Raw genomic sequence first — 14,339 nt, 5'->3', positions numbered from 1 at the left:
TAAAATTGTGAATATTTTTTTAATAAAAATAAAATCTTTTTCACGCAGATGATAGTTGAAACAATAATTAAAAAGAATAAATAATAATAGGAACAATGACAGAAAATCATATATTTACACGTGATGTTAGAAATAATTTCTATTCAGCTGAATTTTCTGAGGTCAAACATTTAAAGAGTAAATTATAAGAATACTATTACTAAAATCAGTACATTGCTCTTCTTTGAATAGTTATCCCGAAGAAACTTATGTAATATTTATACTATCAGATAACTTAAATAAATGATGATGTTAACTTTTGTGATTCATTGTATTATGTTTTTTCCAGTATATCCTAAACTATTCTGAATTAATAATAAAGTATTAATTAAAAGAATATAAAGAATGAAAAAAATTAAATTTCTTCATATTACAGTCTTGAATAAGACATTACTTATAAGTTTTATAATTTTATCTTTTGATATCATTAAAAATGATATCTTGACATTTCCTTTTTTAACAAACATATGGTAGATTTTCGGAGTTATGTCTATTTCACTCTTATTATCACATTCCTTATCATATCTCGTCTGCTTGATTATAGATAATGATATATATTTTCTTTCTTTATGATAAAGATATAAAAAAAAGTTAAGAAACAATAGTGATTCGTTTTGTTATAATCATAATTCATTGTAATTTTGTAATTCTACTTTATTTATGTCCTTAAATGTTATAAATTTAACTGTGAGAATTTATATTTTAATTAAATCTAATTTAAATTTGTATAGAAATTTAATATTCTATCGATAAAAGAAAAAAAAATGCAAGAAATCTTATCATGTATGTCTTCACTCAGTTTAATTATTGATAAAATTGTCAAGAAATTCCAAAATTTAATATGAATAAGACAACTATTTTTATTGTTTCGACAGCTGTTTTTTCTTATACAATATAAAATTAACAAAAAATTTAAATACATGATTGTTATTGAAAAATAATATGATAAAATTCTACGTAAAGCAACGTGTTTTTTTTGTTTCTTTTTCTTTTTTATGAAATATATTTTCGATTGATCTAAATAAATTCTAAAAAAATGCACCGTACACTTACTAACCTGAATGATTGAACTATTTAACCAGTTGTTGAGCACAGGTGAATACATCATGTGATCAAATAAAAAACGTTAAAAGACTAATATAACACTCCCATTTTATTGAAAAGAAAAGAAAAGACGGATAAAAAGATGGAGACCAAATGTCCCATTTGTTTGTTCAAACATTAGGAACACTGTGATAATCGCATGCTGTTGGAATGAATTTAACGAGTTCTTAATCTTACGCAAAATGTCCCTACTCTTCAGACTTCAGAGATGTATTTTGAACCTCTTCGTTCACGCATGTTTCATCGAACACCTTTTATTTAGTCGTTCTTTGAACGTTGAGTGCAAACTACAGCTCGATTACCTACGACACCGGCCTCCATTTTTTTTTAATTCTATTAAAAATTGTCACTTTTTCTCATTGTAGAAAATAATAAATTCATTAATAAGCTAAATTTTCAATAAATTGCTGATAATGTAGATATTACTTATAATCTGCTTTTACAAAATTAAAAAAATCAATAGATCAATAGATTCCTTTAAAAAATATACGTAATAAAATTAAATTTTCATGTCAGAAAGTTTGCCGCGCAATCAGGTAAGTGCTAAATAGAATTGTCGGCTAACACTACCTCGATAACAAGCTAAATTTGTAGAAGATATACTTGGCCTTGTTTTTTTTTTTTTACGTACTGAAAATAATAGAAAGAATTTCGCCGATATTCAATGTACTCTGCAGGAATTAAAAACAAGTTTTGGATGAATCAAATTAGCAAGAAATTATAACAGAATTAATTGAAAAAAAAAAAAACATCTGGTGTATAACTACTGTGAGTGCATACAAAAGATAAAATATCATCAAAGATGGACGCTATGAAGAGAGCTATCCATCGACAGTATGGTAATAATGACACTGTCATGGAATTGCTCTCTTTGTTGACGCCGTCGAACTCAACGATTTATTCTTTTGAAAAGACTAACTGTTTTGCACACTTTCAACATCAAGTCACTGGACGATTTATATTCATATAGAGTCTTAGGAGGATGTTTTCGATTTACTTTTAAAATTAAATAATTGAATCTACAATAAATAATCATATAAACTCAATATTGAACGCATATTGAATGATTTTATGTTTAAGTTTAAAATTAAAGTTATGTGTTTATATTTTGTTATGTGTTTAAATTCAAAAACTCTAAATATATATTATAATTATATAATTATACATTGTGAAATTATTCATCTTTCTTGTAATTTTATTATAATTGTAACCAACAATACTTTTTTCAAACTTAATTGATAAAAGAAAATAAATTAAGATTCATTTTCTAACTCAATCTTGATTATGTAATTGCTTGAATATCTTCCAGGTTTTCATGCTCAACCACATTTTTTTCATTAATGTTTTTGAGTAAGCTAGCTTTTCAAACTATAAAATGCTTTCTCTCGTATAAATAGAAAGTTTTTATGGTAGTACGTTAAATATTATTAAAAAAAAATATGATGAATTAAAGAGTCGGCATGGATGTATGATTATGCATAGATCATACTCAATCATAAGTTTCTAGGGAAGAATATTTGAACATTATCCCGCGAAGTTATACAGAATGATTTTGCATGAACGTTCGTAAATATATCTGGTGTATTTAAATTTGACTTAAGTCAAACTTGGTCATCCATGTCTGTGCTTAGCGAAAAAAATTTTCCATGCATACCACTTTTTGAGTTTTCATCAGGGCATCTGAGTTTTTTCAAAACTTTGATTAATAGATTTGGAAAAAATGTTTCGTGTATCGATCAACAAATTAATAGGGCTATTAGCAGAGTATAAAGGTGTAAAAGTTTGTAAGAATATTAGCTGCCCTATCAAAATTTATCAAAGATTCGGTCGATTTACTGAAGGAAAGAAAAGAGTACTTTTTTTCGACGATTTTCAAAATTATATGGAGGGAGCAAAAAGTTTATATTTATTCAGAAATTACAAAAGAATCTCGTCGAAAATTATTCCAATTTCTGCCCTTAAATTTTGTGTACGACCATTGATTGTTGAGATACCACACAGAAAAAAAAATGTTCTTGAATCAAGTATATATTTTTGAAGAGCTCAATATTCTTAGTTTGAGTAGAAAAATTCTTGATTTAAGAAAATTTTTCTTGATTTAAGATAATTATCCTCTTCAAAATTATATTCTTGGTTTAAGAATTTTTCTCTTGAATCAAATTAACTTTTTTTTCTATGCAGTATTAGGGACAAAAAAATCCTTTTTTATTTAAAATTTGATATCTCCGTGAGAATTAACCCTCACGGTTTTGGAAATGCCGTAAAGATTCGGTATTTATACGATATAAATGCTGTATTTTTACCGTAATACTTCAGTTATTTTAGCCAGTTTTTTTGTCGAATTATTACGAAAAAATTACGAAATAAATTCAAAATATTTACGGCATTACAATAGAAAAATTACAGTATATTAACAGCATTTAAACCGTAAATGTACCGCATATTTACTGTATATATGCGGCACTATTGCAGCAAAAAACCGGAAAAGAAGATCCCTACTTTCTATTACTGGCAAAATACCAAAAATATGCTGCTTTACTACTATTTTTCAATAGCTTAAAATTATTTTTTTTATAATATTATAAATTATCATGAATAATTTTTAAGAAGCTGATAAATTAATTTCTCTGTTATTACTATTATTATCATTTTTTTTAGTCCAGACCGGGATTCGAACCCGGATCATCTAGTTACGCGCTGAAGGCTCTACCAGTTGAGCTATCAGAGACACTATCCGCATCTATTTACTCAGTCACCTAATAAGACTCACCGAGTAATAAACACAACCGTCCATCTTACGGTAAAAAGCATTATATCTTTAATCATATCAGTATAAACGCGGTAAAATTGCTGTATATCTTTGGTATTTTTACCGTAGAAATACGATTTTATTATTATAAAATTATAGTAATATTATAGTTAATAGATAGATTTTTTACGGTAAAAGTTCTAGAGTTTTACGGTAATTTTATCGTATTATTTCTGAACTTTGCAGCAAAAGTACGGTAGAAATGCTGTATAACTATAGTAAAAAAACTGGCCAAAATAACCACAGAAATACCGTATTATTTCAGAATTATAACGGTTAATTTATGGTAAACGCATTAATACCGAAAATTTGCGGTATATTTCAAAAACCGCGAGGGAACGTATTATAGAAAAGTTTCTATTGAGAAATTAAACCTGAATAAATAGGCAATTAGGTTCATATTAAGGCTTAGGTGGGAAAATTTTCTCCAAGCTAATAATAGATTAAAAAAAAAATAGCAAAAAATTTCCACAAATATTTTTTTTTTTATGTTTTTAGAATTACGTGATAGCTAGGGAACTCGTCTTTTTTTTTTTTTTTTTTTTTTTAACTTTCCGCTAAGAAAATTGAAAATTTTCAAGAATCGGGAAGTTATTGTTTTCACCCCGTTTTTCGAAAATCGAGTTTTCATCCGGTCTCGACGTTTTGAGGTCAAAGGATGATTCCCTGACTATTCTCGCGATGGTGTCTGAATGTCTGTATATATATATCACAGACATAATAAAATTTATTCATCGTGCACTACTACCATTTTCGGCTGCTGTTGCGGAAGAACTTAATCAAGACAAGAGAAAAAAAACCTATAATCCTTAGTGGAGATTTTAACGTAAATTTTTCATCGGAGTCATCGGCCGTTTTGGTTGATTTTTTAAAGACCAAATTTGATTTAGCGATAAATAATAATCCAAATGAACCAACGACAAAACATGGGACAACAATAGATGCGGTTTTTTCGAGATACTTAAATAGAATACAGACAAAAATATTTATTTCACATTTTAGCTATCACAAGCCACTGATAACATTTGTTGATAATTCAAGTAATGATAAAGAATAAATAAGATGATAATTCTAAAAAATAAAAAGGAAAAATAAAACTTACATTTGTTGTAAACATAATATTCTTAGAAATAAATTCATTTAAATTTTAATTAAAAAATGTGTAATTGTTTTAATTCTTAAAAACCGAATAATTAATCCAATAAATTTATTTTGTTTGAGAATAAATGAAATGCTATAATATATATTTATATATATAGATCTGTTTATTTATTTAAAGCGGCTTAAAAAAGTTTCACTTCTATTGTGACCTTATGTCTGTGAGGCTCACTCATTTTTTTTTTAAAGTTTATCTTTGCTCTCATGTAGTTTCTTTCATTTTTCTTTCATTTGTTTAACATCTTTACAACTCGAACAGATACCACAAAACTTCCAGCTTTACTAGTATTCAAGTTCGATGGACCGCATAGAACTAATGCAAAGAGAGAATGTCTCTCGACCAATAGTGCAGATGGAATATCCATCGCTTGGCTTGAATAAGGTTCACTAGTCACTTGACCAGTAGGCATGAAAAAAAAAAAAAACTTTAATTTGTAATTTATTAAACTTCTATCAGACTTTTTAGCTCGGGGAGCTCAAAACTACACGAAAATTATATTTTTGAGCTTTCCGAGCTCAAAAACGAAATAAGTGCAATTTTGAGTGCTTAATTACGAAAGTAGCGGGAAGTTGCGGGGATGGCCTTCAGGGTTAACCGTTTTCCTAATTTTTTTTTTTTTTATTCAAATAATTTGCTCATCGTGTAAAATTGATACACCACTAACTTTTAGGTATGTAAAACCGGAAAATTCATTTCTGCAGTGTGAGTATCGCTGTATTTTCAATCATCGATCGAGATCATTCTAAAGTAACAAATTAAAAAAGTAGGAAAATGGTTGACCCTAGGAGCCATCCTTGCAACTTCCCGCTAATTCCATACCTAGACTGAAAAAAAAGTTTTCTACACCGTACGATACGAGATCGCTACTGTCACGATCTACACTTTACTATCTAGAGGAGAGTGAGATTAGGAAAACTGCATACTAACGGTAGCAATACGTTTCGTGAATGGCACCGAATGGATCGTGACGGTCACTATCCAGACTGCTACTCGTAGCCTCTACGGATCGTACCGCGGTGACGATTCACTCTTACTATACAGTAGATCGTGCCAAGCAGAAAACTTTTTTCAGTGTAACACCATTCACTCACCATTCCACTTATTTTGTTTTTGAGCTCTCCGAGCTCAAAGAGACAGGTGATCTATGTTTTCTTCGAGCTCAAAAGTGTGATAGGAGTTTCATAGAACACTATTTTATGAATTTTCAAACAGCAATAACTTTTGAATGAATCAACCGATTTTCTCGCGGTTTACGGCATTCAACGCAATTTTTTGAGCTCTTTGAAGAATCTTAGAGCACGAATTAGTCAGATCGGAAATTTTATTTATATGTAGAATGTATCAAATTTTTTATTTATATGTTTGTGTAATTATGAGTAAATTTATTTATTCATTATATTTTTCTTTTTTATAAGTTTCTAAAAGACATAGATAATTTACAAATGATGAATTCATAACAATTTTTCTTTTTCAGTACACTCAACAGAAGCGTCTGAAAAATTTCGTTAAGATATATTTTTTCCAATAATCAAAAAATACAAAAGTTCTTATTGAAGTAATAACTAATTCATTTCAACTCTCGAATATAATGTATTCTGATAAATAATAAACCTGACACATCGATCAATTGTAAATAAAACATCTAAACTTTTCATTTACATGACTTGGGTCAGTGAGTAACGTAACAGACTGATAATCGTAAGGTACCGCGTTCAAATCCACTAGAGAGACCCATAGGTTTTTTCATAAAATATTAATATCATAGTTACTAATTGAATTCAACATTAATATGCAATAATTGACTTTTTCGTATGCCTCAAGCGCGAATGCGCGGTGGCTATTCTCTATTAACGCCTGAAAAACTAAATCCTCGATATCATTATGTTAAATTTTGTCTACATTCAATAGTATTTATGAAAATCTTATAAAAATGATCCTAATACAAAGAAAAATGATTAATCAATACATCAAAAATAATTCATAATAGATTAATTGAAATATTCGGTAAGAAAAACTATTATAAAAATTTTTTAATTGGCAGGTGGAGACAACTCATGAAGACCTCATGGACTTGATAACTAAACTTTTTGTTGGGAAAAAAAACAGCAATACTCTGTGAAAAAACTGGCAAAATTCCACGAAATCTCCGATAAAACGCCTTCAGAATCTCGTGTAGCAACTGCACAAACTCCGCGTTTCCACCGTTTAAACAACGCCGGTTGATATCCTGAGTTTCAGCCGTGTTTCCAAGTCGAAATTTAGAGCCTATATAAATCCCCTCTAACCCAAAATAGATCCGACTGAGAGCCTTGTAGTCTTTTAACTCCGACTTCGAACCCAGGGGTCCGAACACTCACCGAGAGGTCCGATTTTGAACCCTCAAAGTTCAAAGTCGAAGTCCGACAATATCAGCCTTTTAATATTAATAAATTTCTACTAATTATTTTTAAAATATTTATGATATTAAAAAAAATTAAAGATTTAAAAATTTTTTTTTTGCTAATCAGCTCAGAATCGTCCAAAACGTCAAGATCAGTAAAAAAAAAATTTTAATTTACCAACGCCAAAAGGGCGCATTTCAAAGGTATATGCCCTTTTGGTTTTATAAAAATTTTTCTTAAAGTCAAAAGAGCGTATAAAGAAAATTATGTTTTTTATTATAAAACATGAAAATAATGCAGCATCGCAGAAGCAATATCATAATACTGGTGAAAAATGAAAAATTAAACTATAAAAAGAAGTAAAATGAGCAACGAAAAATTTTTTTTTTAATTTGCTTAAAATTGTCAAATTTTTTTTTCAGTTTCATTTGACTCTATTTGGAACTCTCGAAAATTACCCAATTTTTTTTTCTTTTCTTGTTTTGAAACTATTTTGTAAGATTAAAATTAAGAAAAAATTAACTCTTTTAAAAAATGACTATGATGATTAAATATATTTGGGTCATTCCATGTCAAATCGACCAATAGTTGGAATGGACCCCTTTCGATTTGGATAAATACTGGTCAGAAGTTTTCTTTCATCACAAAACAAAATTCTGCCAAAAGAAAAAAAATAAAAAAATGTTTTTTTTTAAATTTGCAGATTCGAAATTTCGCGATTTTTTCAATTTTTCAATCTTGTTTTTGTAATATATCGAACGCTATCATAGATATAGGAATGGCCATTCGTTTGTATGATAGGGGACACTTGGAACTATTAAAAAAAAATATTTTGAAAAAAGCCAAATTTGTCAATTTCGGAATTTTTGTAAATCGTCAAAAATGACGGCCGACATTAAAATTTTGGCTTGATTTTTTTTGTATAATACCTTGTACTGATCTTAAGAGATCCTGAAATTTTTAGAACTGTGTTTTTTGTTTTTTCAAAAATATGAATTTTTGAATTTAAAAAAAAATTTTTTTTTGTTTTTTGAAACTTTTAAATAAAGTAAAGTTATGCAGTTATATAGTATTGTGATTTTGAGCATTAAAAAATTAAATGCACGACGTCGAAATATAAAATAATAAATTAATTTCAACTTTTTTTTTTTCATTATTTGGATGTAATCTTCAAGTCAGACTTAACACATGATATAATTTCTTATTTTTTTAACGCATGATATATTTTGTTCGTTTATTCACTTCAATTACAGATTTTAACGCCAAATAATTCAAACAGATATTAATTTCCAATAAAAATCAGAAATAATGGGATGAGAATTTGTATTTTTTTCGTATTAACAAGTGTTTATTTAATTTATTGTTAAACCAAAACAATTTCGTATTGTCAAAATTAAAATAGTCTTAAAAAAATTAAAATATAACGATTTACAGTTGAATTTTTAATATTAATAATTTTAAATATTATAACCTACAGTAAAATATTAAAAATATACAGAAGTATGTACAAAATCTTCAGTAATAAAAGAAGTTGACTTTTGCATTTTTTTAACTAATAAACATTCGTCAAAAATTGTTGATTTCCATCAAAACACAATATTAAATAACATAAATTATATAAATAATAAGCCGTCACACTTTGTCACCTTGTAGATTTAGTTTATAAGAATGATGAGATGTGCATCAACTCATGGGTCAACCAGTACTTGTAGCCGAGCGGCTAACGTGCTTGACTTCGAACTACGGGTACTGGCCAGGCATGGGTTCGAGTCCCACCATGGTCGAATAATTTTCGCTATGCGCCAGGTTAATTTTCGATTATCTTCGACTGTGAGGACTCGGCTCATTGCCGAACAAACATTGGCTGTACATGATATTCATAGAGGCCAGCTGGATTACACCAGCAAGGAATATAAAAAAAAAAAGCTCATCGGTCGTACGGTGTAGGGGTTAGTTATCGGTCTGGCAAGCGCGCGGCTCGGGTTCGAATCTTGGTTAGAACGGAATGTGGATTTCACTTTATTTCTATAAGTTTCGTCGAAAGTTAGTTTCAAATTAAGAGTCAAACGGTCTAAACTTGCATTAGCTCTACATCAAAATTAAAATAAAAAAATGACACATAAAAAGTTCTTTTTTCATAATTTTTTTTCAAATGGCATGGACCAGACTTTAAAATTAACTATTATTATTATTATTATTATTATTATCATATTGCTGTTATTGTGTTGTTATTATTACTATCATAAAGTAGAATACAGGGGTATAATATCGGATCTAATTTTTATTTCTACCAGCTCCGACTTTGGACCTGCTAGTCTAGAATCTATTTTGAGCCCACAAGTCCGAGTGGAATCCTACTTATGGAGGTTCTATGTCGGCGTTAAATTTCGACTCGGGTTTTCTCAGAGTTTCAGCGGTGGTGCCTAAACCGCTAGAACGATTCAAAAATTAAAAAAAAAAAAATTTTTTTGAGATAACTTTAAAATTCTTCCACCATTTAACTAAAAACATTATGCAAACTTTGTGTATTCCAAAAACTTCGCCGATTAGTGCCAAAAAAATCAAAATTGAACGACGCGTTCAAAAGATATTGTAGTTTAATAATTTCAAATAAATTGATTGAAAAAATTATCAGATTTTGAAGCTCTAAAAGTTCAGTAGGAATATTTTTATAAGTATAATAAAATTGCTTACATACAAAAATAATATATCCCTCTTCTTATTTTGTCCTGATTTCTGCAACCTTAGATTTTTTTTTCTAGTGTTCCGCATCTATTTAATACTTAATAAACAGTTTTTTAAAAGTAATTACAAAAACCAATAAAAATTTAACATTTCAAAAAAATCTTTACAATTATTCAATTTTTTTTTTTCTAAGTTTGTAAATGCATACCTATGTAGTTAGATCGAGCGACAAACCTTTCACAGGAGAGAAACGCAGTGACTGCGAACAAGAGATTTAATCTGACTTATTCGTTATCGTCAATACAATATTGATCGGGTGGCAAGTGAATCTCTTGATAAGAATAAAAATATATGTATAAAGCCGTCTGAAATTTAGACGACCGGTCTCAATATTTTAAAATAGTGGCAAGGGAATTTTTAAAATCAAAAAATCTGAAGTAAAGCGGCTCTTGAATAATACTAGTAACGATAATGTCTATTTTTAATGCCTCCTAGGAAATTTATTTCATTTAGGATAAAATTTTTAAAAATGATATTTTTGTATCATCAGTATTAAATTAGTTATTTAATTATTATGATGTTAAAAAATTATAATAAATACAAACGTACTATTATTGATTAATATTTATACACTTCCCTATATCATTTTTTTCAATTCATAACCCAAATGTATCGACTGGAATGTAAGATTGAAAAATATCCTTTTATTTTATCTATGCTCAGACATTTGTCTATATAGAATTAGTCTTATGAACTTTTTTGCTTACTATACACCTATTAAGCTACAATATTTTTAAATATTGAATGTAAAAAAGCAATTTCGAACGAAATGATGAAGGTCAACGATCTTGTTGATGAATCTTGATTACATTAAATTTCGACATTTTAAGATCTAAATAAATTTCTCTAATTTCAGAATAAAGACTAGTTGAACTTTGAATTACGTTTACGAAATTCACCAAATGAGATGAAATTTAGAAGCATTCAAAAAGATTTTACATACAGACTGAACCTAGATTTTGTGATTATTTTCAACATTGATCGGCTAAAAAGATTTCGAGAAATTTTAAGTAAAATTAAAAAAAAATTTTTTTAATGAATTTTTAACTACTGAACTGATCACCATATATTATAAAATTATTGCAATTTTATGATATCATTAAAGTTTCAACTTGCTTTTAAATTATTTGAGTAAGCAATTCCTTCAATCTAATCATTATCGCTTTAAAAACCGTCTTACGTGACAAAAACTTTGTGATAGTCGATTGATTTATTTGAAGTACAGCGCCGAAATCTTTTAGAAATTACTTTCCGAAAAAATTTACAAGGAAAAAAAACAATAATGCGGAAGACTACTTATAAGTTTTCAAATAAATGATAGGATTAAAAATAATTGCGGTTCAATGTACTTAAATGGTAGAGAGTGATACGCACCACAGAAATAATTTGCCTTCAGATGTAAATCATTACTATGTAAAATTTTTCAAAGCTTAAGCTCTTAATATTGAGCTGTTTTTAAGTAATAATTTTTTCAATTTCGATAATTTTTAATTTTACTTTTATTTTTTCAATGACTGCTTGTGAACAAAAATTATCTCAATAAAAAAATACAAACTTACGAAATACAGCTATTTTACGAAGAATAAATCTATATGAAAATATTTACCACAATAAGATGTCAATTTTTTAGATGATTATTCTTAATTATAATTTATGACGAAAACTAATTATAATTCAGAATGATTAATCGAAATCCACTTCCATTGCATCTTCATTTAACATTTTTTCAATATCCACAGGCTTCACATCAATTATTTTTCTAGCTAAAGGTTTATCATTTGTTCTGGTTGGTGTTCTGATGGGTGTTCTAGTAGAGGGTGTTCTAGCAGTGGGTGCTTTAGTACTGGGTGTTCTGGTAGATGTGAATTTTTCGGACTTAACTTTTATCTTTTGTTTAGGTGTATTATTTTCTGATGGATTTTCACGAGAACCTGTAAAATAATATGATTATAGCAGATAAAAAATAACTATTATGATATTACACAATGAACATGTTTCGAACTATATACGTACTAGAAGGATTTGCAGTAAGTTTATCAATAATACTTCGACTGTCCGAATAATAAGCATTTGGATGCATCACCGGATGCTCTGGTGGAATTTTATGAGTTACTTCGAAACACTTAGCGCATGCTAGTTGATAGTGATGCTCTTCAGCTAATGAGACAATCTCAGAAACATCTATAATTTTTTTTGATTAAATAAAAATCTTTTTTTAACTGAATTAAGAAAAAAATTTGTTTATATTGTATTTATTACCTGTGGCTAATAATCCGTAACTAGTCAATTTCTTTTTGAGAGTACCACTATCCATCAGTCTATATGGACAACCGTGATACTCTCCTGTACCTGCAATATTACTAATAATTTTAGAACACCCCATCGGTGTATAATTTTTCTGGCTCCCGACTTTTCCATAGATAAATTTAATAGTGTAAGCGTATTCTTTATCAAACTTATCAGCATCAATTTTTTTTGTGAATTCTGTTCGCCACATTTGCAATGCTTCATCCATTTTAACACCAATGCCTTTCAAAAAGAGCCCATATTGTACTCGCCCTGAATTTTTGAGATGATAATTACTTTTTAATGCTTCATGTAGTGTTCTCATACATAATGGATAAGAAGTTTTCGAAAGCTGCAGCAAAATAAAACCATTTAAAATATTTAATTATTAAAATACAATACAAGATAAAGAATTGGAAAAATACTTCATCTAATGCATCAACTGGGGTCTCTGTATTTGACCAAATAGTACGATCATGCTCAGGAAAGTAATTCGGTAAGTTTTTGAGATACTTAAATATTCTTTCGTCGCCTTGTAATTCATAAAAACATTGCGAAGCGATCTGTAAAGAGAAACATTTAAGAATGTGTAAAATAATGGAAATAAGTTTATAAATTACCTCAACAGCTTTTGTTAAATGTCGCTTATATTGTGATACGACTAGAGACGACAGTTCAAATTGTGGAGTATATGCGACACCTTTTTTGAGATAAACTTTTCTGGTTTTAACCAAATCCAGAACTTTTGTAAAAGGCACTTTATAAAAATCAACGTTATCTACAACAAATGATTTAGATATTGAACAACTTAATTCTTCTCGTAATTCATCTTTTTCTTCTTGCGGAATCTACAATAAAAACATTCAGGTGAATAACATAACATGCTTTCCTATTATTTATGAAAAAATATGTCAACAAAAAACATATATTTTTATTGATATTTTGAAAAACGTATTGAAACTTACAGGTTTGTACGTAAAATTATTGATAGCTAATAGCTTAGACATGCCTTCGTTATTTAATGAAGTAAGCCTGAGCTTCATATATTCAACTTCCATAACTACAAACCATTTTCTCAATTCTGGATTCTGAGAATATGCAAGTCTCAAAATGAAATGAGATAAAACATCTCGTTTTCGTGCTTCTATGTCCATATCTGTATGAGACGAACATCCCACTGCAGTTAATAATTTGGCGGCATAATTATAACCATCTTTTTTTAAAGCATTTTTGAGTGCTAACTTTCGCTCTTCAATGGTTTTTAAATCTGATCTGCTTAGCATTAATTCAATCAACTTAAGAGCTGTAACAAAAAACGTTTATTATAAAATTATTATATTATCAAATTTTGAATAGCGGTTAAATTATATTTGTCACTTTAAACTTACTTTGCCGTCTTTCATACCCTAATTCATAGAATTGTTCAAGTTGGACTGAGTTATTCGGATACTCGGAATACATCTGTACATCATGGTTATACTGGTTTTTTACATCGTGTTGTTCTTCAATTTTACAATACCTTCGATTTTTATAATAACTCGTCAAATCCATAGTAGATTTTAAATGTTATTTTGATTAATAACTGACGTGAGATTATTTAATCGCCCTATGTGCACTTTGATTTATAAATTTATTGTAAGAGAAATAAATTTATTTCAAGAAATATATCGATAAATGTGTTAAGAATTTTATTTACCTAATTTTTTTGTGCCAAAATAACTATTTTTTGTTCAAAATTACCTGCAATAAAACAATTAGTAGTATGATAACAAAAGCTAATAGTAACGTTATATACGCTAATATATTTATGTTTATT

General features: G+C 28.3%; 1 protein-coding gene across 2 annotated transcripts; it reads right to left on the bottom strand.

The window, feature by feature from the left end:
- Positions 1-11,718: 11,718 nt before the first annotated feature.
- On the bottom strand, positions 11,719-14,315 carry LOC123263802 (DNA primase large subunit-like). 2 transcript variants are annotated; one of them, XM_044726776.1, is made up of 8 exons: positions 14,220-14,315; positions 13,912-14,138; positions 13,489-13,826; positions 13,144-13,371; positions 12,949-13,086; positions 12,497-12,875; positions 12,251-12,418; positions 11,719-12,168 (listed from the first exon to the last, which is right to left on the bottom strand). In XM_044726776.1, exons 2-8 carry the CDS (start codon positions 14,072-14,074, stop codon positions 11,921-11,923), a joined length of 1,662 nt encoding a protein of 553 aa, XP_044582711.1. In that variant the 5' UTR covers positions 14,075-14,138; positions 14,220-14,315; the 3' UTR covers positions 11,719-11,920. The 2 variants fall into 2 exon arrangements, with proteins under 2 accessions (XP_044582711.1, XP_044582712.1); XM_044726777.1 differs by having other exon boundaries at positions 13,912-14,129; positions 14,220-14,235.
- Positions 14,316-14,339: the final 24 nt, after the last annotated feature.

The sequence above is a fragment of the Cotesia glomerata genome, linkage group LG4, assembly GCF_020080835.1.
Source record: "Cotesia glomerata isolate CgM1 linkage group LG4, MPM_Cglom_v2.3, whole genome shotgun sequence".
NCBI lineage: Eukaryota > Metazoa > Arthropoda > Insecta > Hymenoptera > Braconidae > Cotesia > Cotesia glomerata.
Note: the sequence above shows the minus strand (reverse complement) of the source record. Positions and strands in the feature narration are given on the sequence as shown.

Bases quoted from the DNA above. Each gene is read 5' to 3' on its own strand.
- LOC123263802 (XM_044726776.1), bottom strand. From the start codon at position 14,074: ATGGATTTGACGAGTTATTATAAAAATCGAAGGTATTGTAAAATTGAA. The intron at 13,087-13,143 runs GTAATTTATAAA...TTCTCTTTACAG, and splicing joins ATTTAACAAAAGCTGTTGAG to ATCGCTTCGCAATGTTTTTA. The intron at 12,419-12,496 runs GTAATAAATACA...AAAAAATTATAG, and splicing joins TTACGGATTATTAGCCACAG to ATGTTTCTGAGATTGTCTCA.